Source organism: Thrips palmi, unplaced genomic scaffold, assembly GCF_012932325.1.
Source record: "Thrips palmi isolate BJ-2018 unplaced genomic scaffold, TpBJ-2018v1 HiC_scaffold_10, whole genome shotgun sequence".
NCBI classification, from domain to species: domain Eukaryota; kingdom Metazoa; phylum Arthropoda; class Insecta; order Thysanoptera; family Thripidae; genus Thrips; species Thrips palmi.
Window position 1 is genome coordinate 2,841,841 of NW_023144621.1, and position 13,099 is coordinate 2,854,939.

The 13,099-nt window shown below is 43.3% G+C and overlaps 2 protein-coding genes across 2 annotated transcripts in view; both read right to left on the reverse strand.

Annotated features, from left to right (window-relative positions):
* Positions 1 to 3,786: 3,786 nt before the first annotated feature.
* Positions 3,787 to 5,790, reverse strand: LOC117654377. Its single transcript, XM_034400980.1, has 4 exons — positions 5,539 to 5,790; positions 5,233 to 5,374; positions 4,250 to 5,144; positions 3,787 to 4,169 (listed from the first exon to the last, which is right to left on the reverse strand). The coding sequence occupies exons 1-4, from the start codon at positions 5,774 to 5,776 to the stop codon at positions 3,915 to 3,917; spliced, it is 1,530 nt and encodes a 509-aa protein (XP_034256871.1). The 5' UTR covers positions 5,777 to 5,790; the 3' UTR covers positions 3,787 to 3,914.
* Positions 5,791 to 6,414: 624 nt separating this feature from the next.
* The window catches only part of LOC117654378 (pickpocket protein 28-like), a 25,981-nt gene continuing 19,296 nt past the window's right edge, over positions 6,415 to 13,099 (reverse strand). Inside the window, exons 3-10 of the mRNA XM_034400981.1 lie at positions 11,194 to 11,266; positions 10,089 to 10,237; positions 9,259 to 9,421; positions 8,236 to 8,566; positions 8,081 to 8,137; positions 7,380 to 7,509; positions 6,850 to 6,941; positions 6,415 to 6,773 (exon numbers count right to left, since the gene is read on the reverse strand). Of these exons, the coding sequence (XP_034256872.1) occupies positions 6,667 to 6,773; positions 6,850 to 6,941; positions 7,380 to 7,509; positions 8,081 to 8,137; positions 8,236 to 8,566; positions 9,259 to 9,421; positions 10,089 to 10,237; positions 11,194 to 11,266 (1,102 nt within the window). The 3' untranslated portion in view covers positions 6,415 to 6,666. The remainder of the gene's footprint in view (positions 6,774 to 6,849; positions 6,942 to 7,379; positions 7,510 to 8,080; positions 8,138 to 8,235; positions 8,567 to 9,258; positions 9,422 to 10,088; positions 10,238 to 11,193; positions 11,267 to 13,099) is intronic.

A 13,099-nucleotide genomic window follows, 5' to 3' on the forward strand; every position in this document is an offset into this window, starting at 1 on the left:
GGAAAAGATTGTACTTTCAAAGTACAGCAATGGATGTACAAAGTTTCAATGGAACCGGCATGACAAGTGCAGTCCAGTACAGGCCTCGTCGTACGTACTTTGTTCAATTCTCGTTGTGCTTCCTACAAGTCTCGTCGTTCTTCTTTTTTTTCAGATTTCGCTGTTCTTTTGCTGTACTATTTTGAAACTTTTTCTCGCAGTGCACACTCAGGACACACCCACGAAATATTTATTTACTTTTATCTTCCCTAACTATTGCCATATTTGTACGTACGGAAGCTATGTACATTTCAGTAATCTAATTAGGGTCACTATTTACATGTGCTTTAGTATCTGTGAAACTCTACGTATTATTTATGTAAAATTGTTCACATTAATTACTTACATATGCGCACAGATATGGCAATAGTTGTGGACAAAAAGGCAACAGGCATTTGGCATACACACTAAATGTTTAGGTACAATTTTGTACGTGAAAATGCATAAATTTATGCAAATTCACGCACAATTTTATGCACGACGGTGCACGGGTTTCAAATTATGCATCACCACGTACAAAATTGTACACAAACTTTTACACTCTTAAAACCTTACGAAGTATTTTGAGCATACATATAACAAACTAAAATACTTTGTTTTACGAAGAAATAGTTCGTAAATTACGAAGTATTTTCTTTGTAAGCTTACGTATGCTCAAAATACTTTGTTGTACAAACTACTTTTCTTTGTAAGGCCCAAAATAGTTTGTAAGGTTTTCTCAGTGTAGTGTGTAGCACATGACACTTGTATTTTCAGTGTGCTCTCCGCTGTACTGACCTCGAGCGGGCCGCGGCGTGGCAGCGTCCGCGGGCCGGCAATGACAGTTCACATCCTTCGCGGGTAAGTGGGGCGGCGCGGTCTCGGCGAGCGTCCACGGCGGCGTCCACGGCGAGCGTGCCGCGCGGGCGGCCGTCGTCCGCGGTTCACTTCCAGACGGGCTCTGCGCTCTGCCGCGGGCCTTGCCGGCCTTGCCCCTAGACGGCCGCGACGCCCCCGCGCGACTAGCGCGCCGCGACGCCGCGCCGTGCTCCGCGCCGCCACACATCGACAAAGGGCTGCGACCCAGCCCGCCACCCCCGCGACTGGTCCAGCGAGCCGCGATCAGATGTGCCGCGCTGGGGGGGCTCGACACACATTGCTCCAGACACACGGCGGGGAGGCTCGCTGCCGCCACCCCGCCGCGGCGCCGCCCAGCGCCGCCCAGCGCGCCCCCAGACGGCTTTATATGCTCGATGTGGCAGCAGAGCGAGCAGACTTACATCGGATTCAGCCACCCCTCCCGGCCGCCGCCGGCAGCCGGAGCCATTCAGAAGATCGGTTCGTCGCTCTGTCTCTCTCGCACCCTTACGGAGAGCCCCGTGAGTGCGACAGAGACAGAGCGACGTAGCGACTCTTCTGAATCGCTCGGCTGGGCCGGCTCGACGGCGCCAAGCATCAAGATTGTGCGCGGGGATTGGGCCCGGCGGGCCTTTCCCGCTCCAACGAACTATATGAAATTTAATGTTTCTTTTTTCGGGGGCTGATACGTTCTTCTGTCTGAACAGCCAACTTTTCTTCGTGCACGGGAAACGAGTGGGCTATCCCTGGGGACACGGCGGCCAGCTTTCCTTTTCATTTGCTCCACACGCACTGGTGATCCAAAAGCATTAAATTGGCGACGCCAAGATTCTCCCCAGCGCCCCTGGTGGCGGGTGCGCGAACTAGCCTAAGTGAGACAGACCGGAGCCGTTCCCCTGCGTTCCCTATGGGCCGCTGTTGTTCGCGACTTATATTAGCAAAATGCCGAACATATTATCAATTATTGATGCCGTTAACGCAACTACAGGCTTTGTTAGACCCATGAGAGAGGGTGAGGAGGTGCTGAACTGTGGATTTGTGGTTTCTGTGGGTGTAAAAGACAAACAAAACAGCGTTATCCACACCCAAGCGCTCGTGCTTCGAACATCAGGACTGCAAAAACACCCTTATTTAGTTGAATTATGGATTGATCTTGATAAAGAATACGGCTCTCGGTTAGTTAAAGACCGATCGCAAGAGTGTGAGTGCAAAGCTGGTCAGTCCGAGAAATGTAAACATGTTGTAGCTGTGATGCTGTACTTGTCAAGGTTAGTTCCCTTTGTATGTGTTGTGCTGTGTTTGCAAATTAAATATCTATGATGACTTGAGTAATGTAGGAATAGTCATTGCTCAATAACTTAATCGTGTTTTCTATTTTTCAGAACTGATGAAGCAGAACTGGATGACCTCAGCTGCACCGATGTCGAACAACAGTGGGGAGCTCTGAAAGCCACAACTTTAAGGGAATATGAGGCCAAATCCCTTCAAGAGTTGTGTCATGTCAAAATTCCCAATGATGTTTATGTGTCGCAAATGCCAACAGTGACACCTGAAATGGAGAAGAGATGGGCTGATCGCCTGAGTCGTTGTAAGCGGTAGATTTGATTAGGAAAACCAGTCGAGTCTCGTAAACTTGGGGAGTCAGAAGTTCTTTTTATTTTTAATGTCAATTTAATTCTGTCTTTATTGGACACATTCTTTTTTGTTACTTTATTTGTGGGTGTTTTTAAATTCTGTTAACATGTTAAAATTTCTGTGCATGAATTTCTCTCAAGTGATCAACTATAATTAATTATCTTATCAATTTTTATGACAGTAATAGTTTTTTCCAATCACTGTAGCAATTATTTTTCTGATTTAAATATTTCTGAATAAACTGTTGGTTAATTTTAAATGTTTTGATTATTTAGGTGCCCCCTCCAGTGAATATTCAATTTTCTTCAGTCACCTTCGAGGAGCAGGATTGACAGATCCAATAGATACCGATGACCCTGACAACCCAGACAGTGTTCAACAAAATTACACTAATGACAAGATTTTTAAGCTGCTGACCTTCCGAACATGGAGAATCATAGGTCAAATCAAGGAAATGACAGCTAGGAAAAAAGAAAAACTATCTCCTATGTTGCTTGATTTCTATGAACAAAATGTGGAATTAACTCTTCAAGAAAGTGTTCACATAGCTCAAACACCTCAATATACACAGTTATGGTATGCATCACGAAAAAATCGACTCACTGCTTCCTCAGCTAGAAGTCAGTACACTTATTATGTGAATGCAAATGCAGATTGGAACAAGAGATATGAGAGCCTGTACCAGAAACCATTCAAAGGTAACGCTGACACTATCAATGGACTTAAGTATGAAGGTGCTGCTAGAGAATGTTATGAAGGTTTAAATAGTAATTGTCAAGTTTTTGAAACTGGTATTATAATACATCCTGATATCCCTTGGCTTGGAGCCAGTCCTGATGGCACTGTGATGGATGAGAAGGGTTACTTTCTGAGAAATATTGAAATAAAAACTTTGAAAGAGGGGGGTCGTTTGAAAGCAAGTGAGTTTGAAGCTTACAATGTTATAAAGACTCTAGATAAAAATGGCAATGTGAAAGAAGCTCACGAACATTATGCACAAATGCAACTGGGCATGCTGGTATGTGGAGTGCCTGAATGTGACTACTTGCTTTATTCCTACACTGGTTTAGACTATGTTCAAAAGAGAGTACAATTCAATGAAACTTATGTACTAGATCTTTTCTCCAGACTTGTACATGTCTACTTTGACATTTTCTTGCCAATGATGATGGCTCATAATTCTGGTGAAGCTGATGGTGCCAGTGCTGATGAAGCAGATGATATTATGGATTAACACAAAATAGTTTTCTAATTATATTTATTTTTACCCAATTTTTACTTTGTTGATGTGACAATGTTTAAGAATCTCACTGTTTCTTATTGTTCAAAACAATAAGCAATCAGTTGTAACTTCAATTGTGCAATATACTGTATGTACCTGATTGCTTGCAATGATTTTAATTTTACATGAACCTACCAGTACTGATAACAGGGGGGCCCAGATTGGTCAAGCCAGCAACAATTAACAAAACAGAATGAAAGAATGGAAGGACTGACCAAGGAATTGGACCTTTAATTAAATTATATTCACGAAGCCTCTGAATAACACGTTCCACATGAACTCTTGCCCTCGCTATGTCAGCTGTCTCCAAAGCCTCCTGCTGGCTCAACTGCTTCTTTTTTCTCAGAAAAGGAGGTCTAATTAGGGAGACATTCCTCTGCAACAGAACAATACAACAAAAATTTAAAAAATTATTTTAACAAATAATAGTTGTTGTTTTTTTAAATTTGTACTTACTAGCAAGCATTCTTTTTCAATCTGGAATCCTTTGTCAACCATCACTGCGTCTCCATAGTCTAGTTTATCAAGCACTCTACTTTGATTCACAATTAATTTATCAGAGGCACGCCCACCATATGGTTCACTGACCTCTGTCAGTAAACCAGAAGGAGTAATTCCTAGGTCATATTTTGCTGTATGGTTCTTCTTGTATTGAGACCAGGTGAGCACTCTGCATTTCAGGCACTTTGATTTTTCAATGTGCGTTTCAGCACAATCTAGAATAATTCTAGTATTTCTATACTTCTTGAAAGATCGAGGTAAATTTAGTCTTATATCCTCTGGCCCTGGGAATGGTATCATCACTTTCAACACTCTGGCTAACATTGGTGCCATATTCTTAAAATAATTGGAGCAGGTTTGTCTGCCGATGTTGAATAATACTCCGATAGCTGTGAAACTCATATTTAGTTTAATTTTTACCATAGTCAGCAAAACTCTGTCCTTCACTGGCAGAATCTTCTTATTTGCAGATGAACCAGTATCTAAATCAGAGACACAATCTATTAAACCTTCAAGGAGTTCCACTGAGTGAATGCCTGCAAATGTGAACAGTTTAGCATCAGAGTCCAATAATGCTGGCAACGTCACTGATTTCTTTTCTTCTGTCGAGGCATCAGACTCGGTTCCTAAACAAGCCTGACAGGCTTTATCATTGGTGATTGACAAGTCACAAATCAAATCTGCAAGGCTGCGAGTCTCTGAAAGCTTCTTCAAACTGGCAGATGATGAAAATGCTAGATTTGCTTGAGTAGATGCATCCCAGGAAATATTTTCACAGACAAAATCATCTTGCGTGTTGCCTCCCTCTTCTACATCGGATTCATTCTCAGACACAGTTTCAATGTTGTTCCTGGAGACAATAAATAAAAAAATTAACTAGAATTTCAAATACTTCCTTGATAACTCCAAAAATTGACAAAGTATTTGAAACTACAGACTTGTTGTGCCGCCGACTGTGTAGTCTGTTCCTGCGTGCCTCTTTCTGTCGTTTCTGGGGCGATGATTCTGACTTGTCACAAACTCTCTTTGGTAGATTTTGGGAGGGCACAGCGTGTGGAAACAATTTATGGCGCTTCTTAGCTGAAAACACAATAACAAGATTGATAAATTGACACTAGAACCATGACAACAAGCACACTTAGCAGGTTAGACTGTCACTTTCGTTCGAATTATTTAAGAAAATAAGGATTTCTTACAATTAAAATTTTTTGAAATACGATTCAATATTAATTTATGTGACGTACCTCCAGGAAAATAGTCGGTAGGTACAAAATGTGCTGAACAAACACGCATTGAAGCTGACGCCGGCTTCCCCATCTTCAGAGCGACTTCCCATTTCTTCCTTTCAGCCCCTATCTTTGGAAACGTATGACCCCAAATCGCTTCACAAATGTAGTTTGAACACTGGGGAACACAACAGTACGCGGTAATTCGCCGCTTTTTATCAGGGGGAGGAGTATTTTTGACGTAAGAATGCTCCATGGCTTGCAGTTACGGCTAATCGGCCTACGCCCGCTCCACGCTGTCTCACATAGGCTAGTTCGCGGTCCCGCCACCAGGTTCGCGCGAGTAATCTTGGCGTCGCCAATACTCTTAAGGGCGTACCCTTGCGTACCAGTGCGGTCTAGACGAGGCCTTGTTGACTTCGCTCTTTAACTGTGTACTGCGTGACTCTTTAGTTTTAAAATTGTCAAGTACCAATCAAAATTTTTACGTAGCGAGCCTGGGGATCGGCGTTCTGATTTCAGCCACTCTGTATGTTTAAATTAAGTCCCATGTGTGATTTGAACGTGATCTCGACCTAACGTGTCTGTCTAGTGTATGTAGAACCTCATCTTTATTATGTTTTTTGTAGCGAATGTTGGTGGCTATGGCGTTTTTTTTACTGTGATAAGTAGGTCATCTATTTCAGCTATTCAAACCGGTGTAGTTAGCAGTATCTGAAATGCGTGATGCTGATTTTGTCTCAATAATATATTTAGCACTATCCAGTTTTGGATTTGAAACATTAACGTTCCTTGTTTTATGAATTTGCAAAGAGAAAGAAATGATACGTGGAATTCAAGGGGATATGGAAATGGAATAGCGAACGCTTTTAAAGAAGATGACTTTATTCCCATTTCGGCACCATGTAAAATTGCGAAGTCTCACACATGATCGAGAAAAACAACACACTAAATGTTTAGGTAGAATTTTGTACGTGAAACTTGCACGATTTTGTGCATACCTGGAATTTGCATTATATCATGCGTAAAGATGCATAAATTTATGCAAATTCACGCACAATTTTATGCACGACGGCGCGCAAGTTTAAAATTGTGCATCACCACGTACAAAATTGTACATAAACATGTAGTGTGAACTTTTCGCTTTTATTTGAAAACATAACAGAACCACTGAATGAGCATGTGAAAAACAACTTCCACGATGGAAATGATGCTGAAACCGCTGAAGATGCCGAGTAGTCCTCCAACGTCAGCTAAAAAGAGCAAACATTTATTGTTTTATTACTCAGAATTGACAAGTGAATTACTATTTATTCCGGGCTGACTCACCCAAGAACTCTGGGCGACTGTACAAGTGGCTGCGCTCGACGGCTGTGAATGTGGTGTCCTTGATCTGGATTGAAATCCTAGACAGCCCCGTCCTGCAGAACACAGAGTGTCAACACTGGTGAAACTACAACATTACAACCATCTGATTTTAAGCGTATTCAGTTTTCGCTTGACATGAAACGTAACAGGCTCTCCGTTCAGATTCCACCAGTTAAAATGCGTGGGAGGATTTCATGCCTGTGCTTCATTTCAAACGTGCACTCTGAAAACTTTAAAACTTTTTTGAGCTTTACAAACAAAAGGATCTTTTCAGAACGAAGTATTTGGAGCATGCGTATGTTTCGTAATTTACAAACTTTGTATGTCAAACCAAAAAGTTTACACCTTTACATATGCTCAAAATGCTTCGTCAAATTTTCAGCCTGTAAACATCTTTAAGCGTAACTTCAAACATAAAGTTTCGCTTTACTTCTACCGATGCAATCACAAGGAGTGCAACACAGATGGAGTTTCCAACTAAAGCGACTTACCATTGGTCCAGCCCGTCCGTCTGCGCGTCCACCCGGTCGTGCTCGCGCTGCCAACTGTAGTGAGAGACTCGGGAGTCGTAGCCGATGGAGCTGCACTCGGGCAGGCAGCCGCAGTCCGCGTGGTCGTCTCCTGCAGACGATCAAATCCAGTGAGTTAACATGTGCGCTAAATTTAAAGCCAATTTAATTTTGAAGGCGGTTGTAGAGGAGGACGATATCTTGGCCGGAAGGAGAGGTTTAATTGCTTGTTGAAAGCCTTGTATTACTGCGTAAACATGTATTGGCACTAACATTGCACGTAATTTGTACAAGTTTTAACGATGTTGGGCCGTTACGCCACCAAATAAGCAACCTTGATTATGTTTCCGGCCAAAGTGGCGACTTCTGGCTTCCGGTCCAGACAAAAAATACCCTACTATGCCAGAAAAAAAAACACAACTAACGCGGCAGCTTTTTTTTATCAGGTATAAATTGTGCTTTCAAAGTACAACAATTTTTGTACAAAGTACAATGGAACTAACCGGCAAGGTGGAGTGCAGTCCAGTCCAGACCTCGTTGTACTTTGTGCAATCCTCGCTGTGCTTTGTTTTTCACAGTTTTCGTTATACTTTAGTTGTACTATTATTCACACTTTTGCTTGCTGTGTCGTTTCATATAAATTGTCATAATGATGACTATAATAAGCTAAAATATAGGGTTACCTTTCGTAACAGTTTCGTAGCAGGCGCGAGACTGGCACACAGACTGATGCTTCGATCCTGTTCAAAATAAAATAAAATTGTTTCAAGAAGTTAAAGATGTGCGAAATAAATGAGTTAGTGATAACGTCGTATTTTTCGCAACAAATTGGCATTACGCGGCATGTAGATGGCTGCGCAGCCGCAGACGCGGGCGGTCATGTTGGCCAGGCACTCCAGCTCGCAGTTCCTCTGCGTGTACACCGTGAAGAAGGCGAGGCGGCGCTCGGTGGGGAAGTAGCAGTTGCGCGTCTCGGGCGCGATGCCCAGCAAGGTGTAGGAGGCCGCCGTCATGGTGGGCGTCACCGTCACCACGGCCTCCTCGCCCGGGAAGGGGAAGAAGGTGGCCAGCTGCGGGCTGTTGACGTGCGGCTTGGTCTCCTTGGTGCGGAACACGTAGTCGCTGGACAGGGTCACGATGGGCAGGTCCAGCGGAGTGTGCAGCACCACCTGCAGTGCAAGTCAATGGGTTCAATGTGGGGAAGAATGGACAGGATTCGGGAGGAATCGCAGAACCCGAGTTTGGCCTGCACGGTAAAAACGGTTCCTGGTTTTCCCAGGAACTTCCTGGAAATCGCCTTTGCCTTCACCATTGGCTTCCTGGGAAAACCAGGTTCCGTTTTTACCGTGTGCATTGTCTTTGTTGCACTCGGAACTTCCTAACAGTTTATGGTATCCCACGGGCGTAGGGTGAGTCTGGGGAAGAACTGAAGACTTCGTATTTTACTTCAAATACCGTATGCACAGGCATTAAAACCATCAAAAGTCCGTGGCATCAGCGTTTCATTACATAGTAGTTGTCAGGCCTTTGCGTTAGGCATTTGAAGTAAAATAAGGGTTGTTCAGTTCTTCCCCTGTCCCGTTTTCCTTAAGGCCTAGAAGAGTGAACTTGCACTTTGTTTCAAAGCGCTACAGGAAGCGAACCGTCAAACTGAATTTTTATTTTTGGCAAACACATGTATTGTGGAGCCATTTTTCTATCGTAATATTAAGCGTTTTCCTTGTACCCTATAAGTAAGGACAAAGTCGTATTACAAAACAAATTTAGTTTTTATTTTGGTGACTGCACAAATTTCTTGGTACTATGCACTGTCGAAATCGGTGTAAGAATTAATTCTCCGTGTCTCTTCGACGTCGCGTACCTTGACGAGCCCCTTGCCCCGCAGCGTCATGTACAGCCCGCTGCGGATGGTGCTGCCCATGGCCCTGCGCGGGAAGGTGGTCCACGAGGACTGCGCCGTGTAGCCGCCCTCCAAACTCCAGTGCACTGCCGGCACCCTGCTAGACGCTTTGACGTGCTGCTCCCTGGTCACGAAGAGGCGTCGGTCACTTTGCGCACACTGCTAATCCAAGTGTGGACCAAGTCCACGCTAGGTATCGTGGTCCACACTTTGAAGTGTGATTGACCTATGAGGAGTTCAGTTCAACGCTGTAAAGCGTGGACCACAGCTTGGTCCACGTTTCCTGGCGTGGACCATTTGTGGTCCACGTTTCCTAGCGTGGACCAGTGTGGACCTGGTCCACACTAGGATTAGCAGTGTACAAAGCTTCGTCGCTCTGTCTCTCTCGCACCCATACGGGCAGGGGCGCCGCTAGGACTGAACGGAAAGTCACTCATTTTGTCTGTGGAAACTGAAGAGTATACATCGTTGACTCTTTAAAGAGTCAACCCGAAGGTTGACGAATTCGTCGTCTCGACAAGCATGCTGTTTAAAAGAGTGTGCATGGAATGTACACGCTAATGCGCCTGTGCTATTTATTGGGAAGAATGTCCGCGAGTCAGACTGGATTTGACATGTGCACAACCATTTGACTCTGTATTAGGGTCAACCTTATAAACTCTTCAGTCAAGGCCAGGGCGGTATGTAGGCCCTAGCTTTGACAAACAACACACATACACCTTCCGGAGCGGCCACTGTCCCATGAGTGCGAGAGGGACATGATGCGTAAGACTCAATTGCCATGCACCCACGCTGCCTCCGTGAAGATGTCGGCGGGGTCCATCATGTTGAACGTGTAGCAGAAGCCGTCGTCTGCCAGCACGCGAGCCATAGCGCCGCCGTCCAGGGAGACACCGTTCCAGGACAGGTCCTGCACCAGCTCCTTGAGGGGCGGCGTCGCCTGGAACGTGTGTGCAACGTGTGTAGGCAATGAACGTTGGATTCCGCGCGCACTAAGAATGTCTTGGAGTGATATCATTGTTCTGTGGAGGAAACACTTTCGTCCCACACTGCCAATCCAAGTGTGAGGCAGTCTCACACTATTTAGTGTGAACTACGATGTCTCACACTTACAAGTGTGAGCCACGTTGTCCCACTCTTGCAAGTATGAGACATCATTTGTCTCACACTTACTGCCTATGGTTCCCTGTGGTTTAATGCCACAGGACCCACGCTAGTAAGTGTGAGACATACCAAGTCTCACACTTGCAAGCGTGGGATATACGTGGCTCACACTTGTAAGCGTGAGCACTGGTGAAACAAAGGCATCAAAATTATGCCCTTTAAGGGCGTAAAGCTTAAAGGGCCTTAAAGGGCATAAATCGTTAATGCGTTTGGGAAGGGCATTAAAATTTTGCTTGAAATTCCTATACCATTTACGCCCTTTCCCAGGGCATAAACGATTTATGCCCTTGCAAGGGCGTAAAAGAGTATTTATGCCCCAATGGGCGTAATTTTTATGCCTTTGTTTTACCAGTGAGACATCGTGGTCCACACAAAATAGTGTGAGACTGTCTCACACTTGGATTGACAGTGCAGGAACGTGACATCACGTTGAAATGAATGCGAGAAAGCCGATTCACGTCCAAACGAGTGTGACACAATGCTCAAAGGAACGGGACATTTTGTCGCATTCATTTCAACGTGATGTCACGTTCCTAGAATGAGTGATAATGGTTGCTTTGTGCATGTTTAAGGTGCTTTTCACCAAACGAATACTCAAATTCGTTGAGTCTTAGAACGCTTGGAACCAATTTTATGCATAATATGAAAAGATCGTGAAAAGAATTTGCACCATTTCACAGAACGGATGGCACAGCATTTCATGAAGAGCAGCAGACTGCAACGATAGCTCACCAAAATCAACTTCCGCAGGCAGTCCTTCGGGGCCAGGCCTCGGCCGCAAAGGCTCAGTCCAAACTTGGAAGACCTGCAACGCAGATACACACTAACAGTCTACGGACAATTTCCCCGTGTTGCGAACACTGTTAAGAGAAGTCGTTATTTTACAACAATAATCCCAACAATTAGTGTTGTAATTTTACAAATTATAATTCGTAAAATAACCACAAGATTCATGAAATGAACAATTGTCATATTTTCGACAAACTTTACTCAAAAATTTAGGAATAAATTCGTAATTTTACGATGAAATCTTAATGTTACTGACGAAAGATCGTAGTTTTACTGATAAAATCGTTATCTTACGACTATTCTCGTTTTATCACGCGTAAACTTGTTTTGATACAAATCAAGCTTACTTTTTATGAATAGTTGCCTGTTAAATCTGAACCACGACCTGCACTGTTTTTTTACAAAGTAAATTGTAAATTGACAAACTGTTCATCATTTTACAATCTTAAATTTACAGGTGAAATCGTTAATTTACAAGTATGATTGTAAAAGGAAGTCTGAAAAAATGTGTTGTCGTCCGTTGTTTCCTTACTATATAGAAAGAAAAAAATGCCTGAAACGACCAAAATTTGAGGATTAAGTTTGTAAGTTTAAGAATGTTTTCGTAAATTGACGAAAAAAAGATGGACGATCATATCGTTTTTGAAATTTACGAGCAGTTCGTGCTCTGCAAACTCAACAGTGTACTCAGTACACTCTAGTTAAAGTGTGCTCATGAGTACACTCTAACTAGCGTGTACTCGGATGAGTACACTCTAACTAGCGTGTACTCGGATGAGTACACTCTAACTAGCGTGTACTCGGATGAGTACACTCTAACTAGAGTGTACTCAGATGAGTACACACCTAACACGCCGGAGTATGCCTGTAAGTATGCCTGCTAATTTCAACACAAGTTATTTATGCATTTCCCTGATTTCATCTACTATGAAAATTTAAAAGAGGATGACACTATGGAAAATGAAATATGTAGATGCCCACAATACAAAAGGTCAAAAAAAAAACATTCTTTCTACAATGCTCTGTCAAAGTGCACTGACCTGAAGAAGATTCCCCTCTAACGGGGGAGGGGGGCGAGGGGGAAAGAAAAACGTAAATCATTTTCACTTCCATTCTCCATATTTCGCTGTGTTGATACTCCAAAAGGGTTTAATCATTCTAGAATGTTGAAAAACTATGGCCCATCTCATTTCCAAAACCCTTCTGCTCGTTATTTTGTTTTATTTGCTTATTTGCTTCTGTCCCGTATTTCAGAGCCGCGGCCGCAGGTATGAGAAATTGGTGTGTGTGCTGCCAACCTAACCATGCTAATAACCTGATTCAAAAATATGTTTTGAATATTTCAAACGATACTAAACAACGATTTGAAACAAACTCGTGTTGGGGGGAACTAAGGGGACACGAAATACAAAATTTGGGACCTAAAGCCAATGTAGTTGCTGAGAATCGTTGGTGAGTACAAACAGACAGACAGACGCACGACCAGTCACTTTTCAGCGCGCCCAAACACGGCAAGGGCTTCGCTATCGCTCAGCCAATAATTCTGCGTGATATTAAATCCAGGAAGTGAAAGAGGGAAATACCTTGTCTTATCACCAAATAAGTTTTCATATTCTTATCGAGCTTCAGAGTAAGGGAAGGTGGGGTACAATGGGACGCTTTTTTTGTTTTTGGCCTAGATCCGAGACCGTTGGAGCTACACTGTTAAAAATGATCGTCAATTTACGACATTTTGTAGAACAATTATGTCGTTTTTTTAAAAGACAATTTTGTTACGACTGAAGTCGTAAAAATACGACTTGAATCGTAAATGTACGACATATTTTTCGCTAATTTTGATAGCGACAGG

Bases quoted from the DNA above. Each gene is read 5' to 3' on its own strand.
- LOC117654377 (XM_034400980.1), bottom strand. From the start codon at position 5,776: ATGGAGCATTCTTACGTCAAAAATACTCCTCCCCCTGATAAAAAGCGG. The intron at 5,375-5,538 runs GTACGTCACATA...TTGTGTTTTCAG, and splicing joins TACCGACTATTTTCCTGGAG to CTAAGAAGCGCCATAAATTG. The intron at 5,145-5,232 runs GTCTGTAGTTTC...TATTGTCTCCAG, and splicing joins CACAGTCGGCGGCACAACAA to GAACAACATTGAAACTGTGT.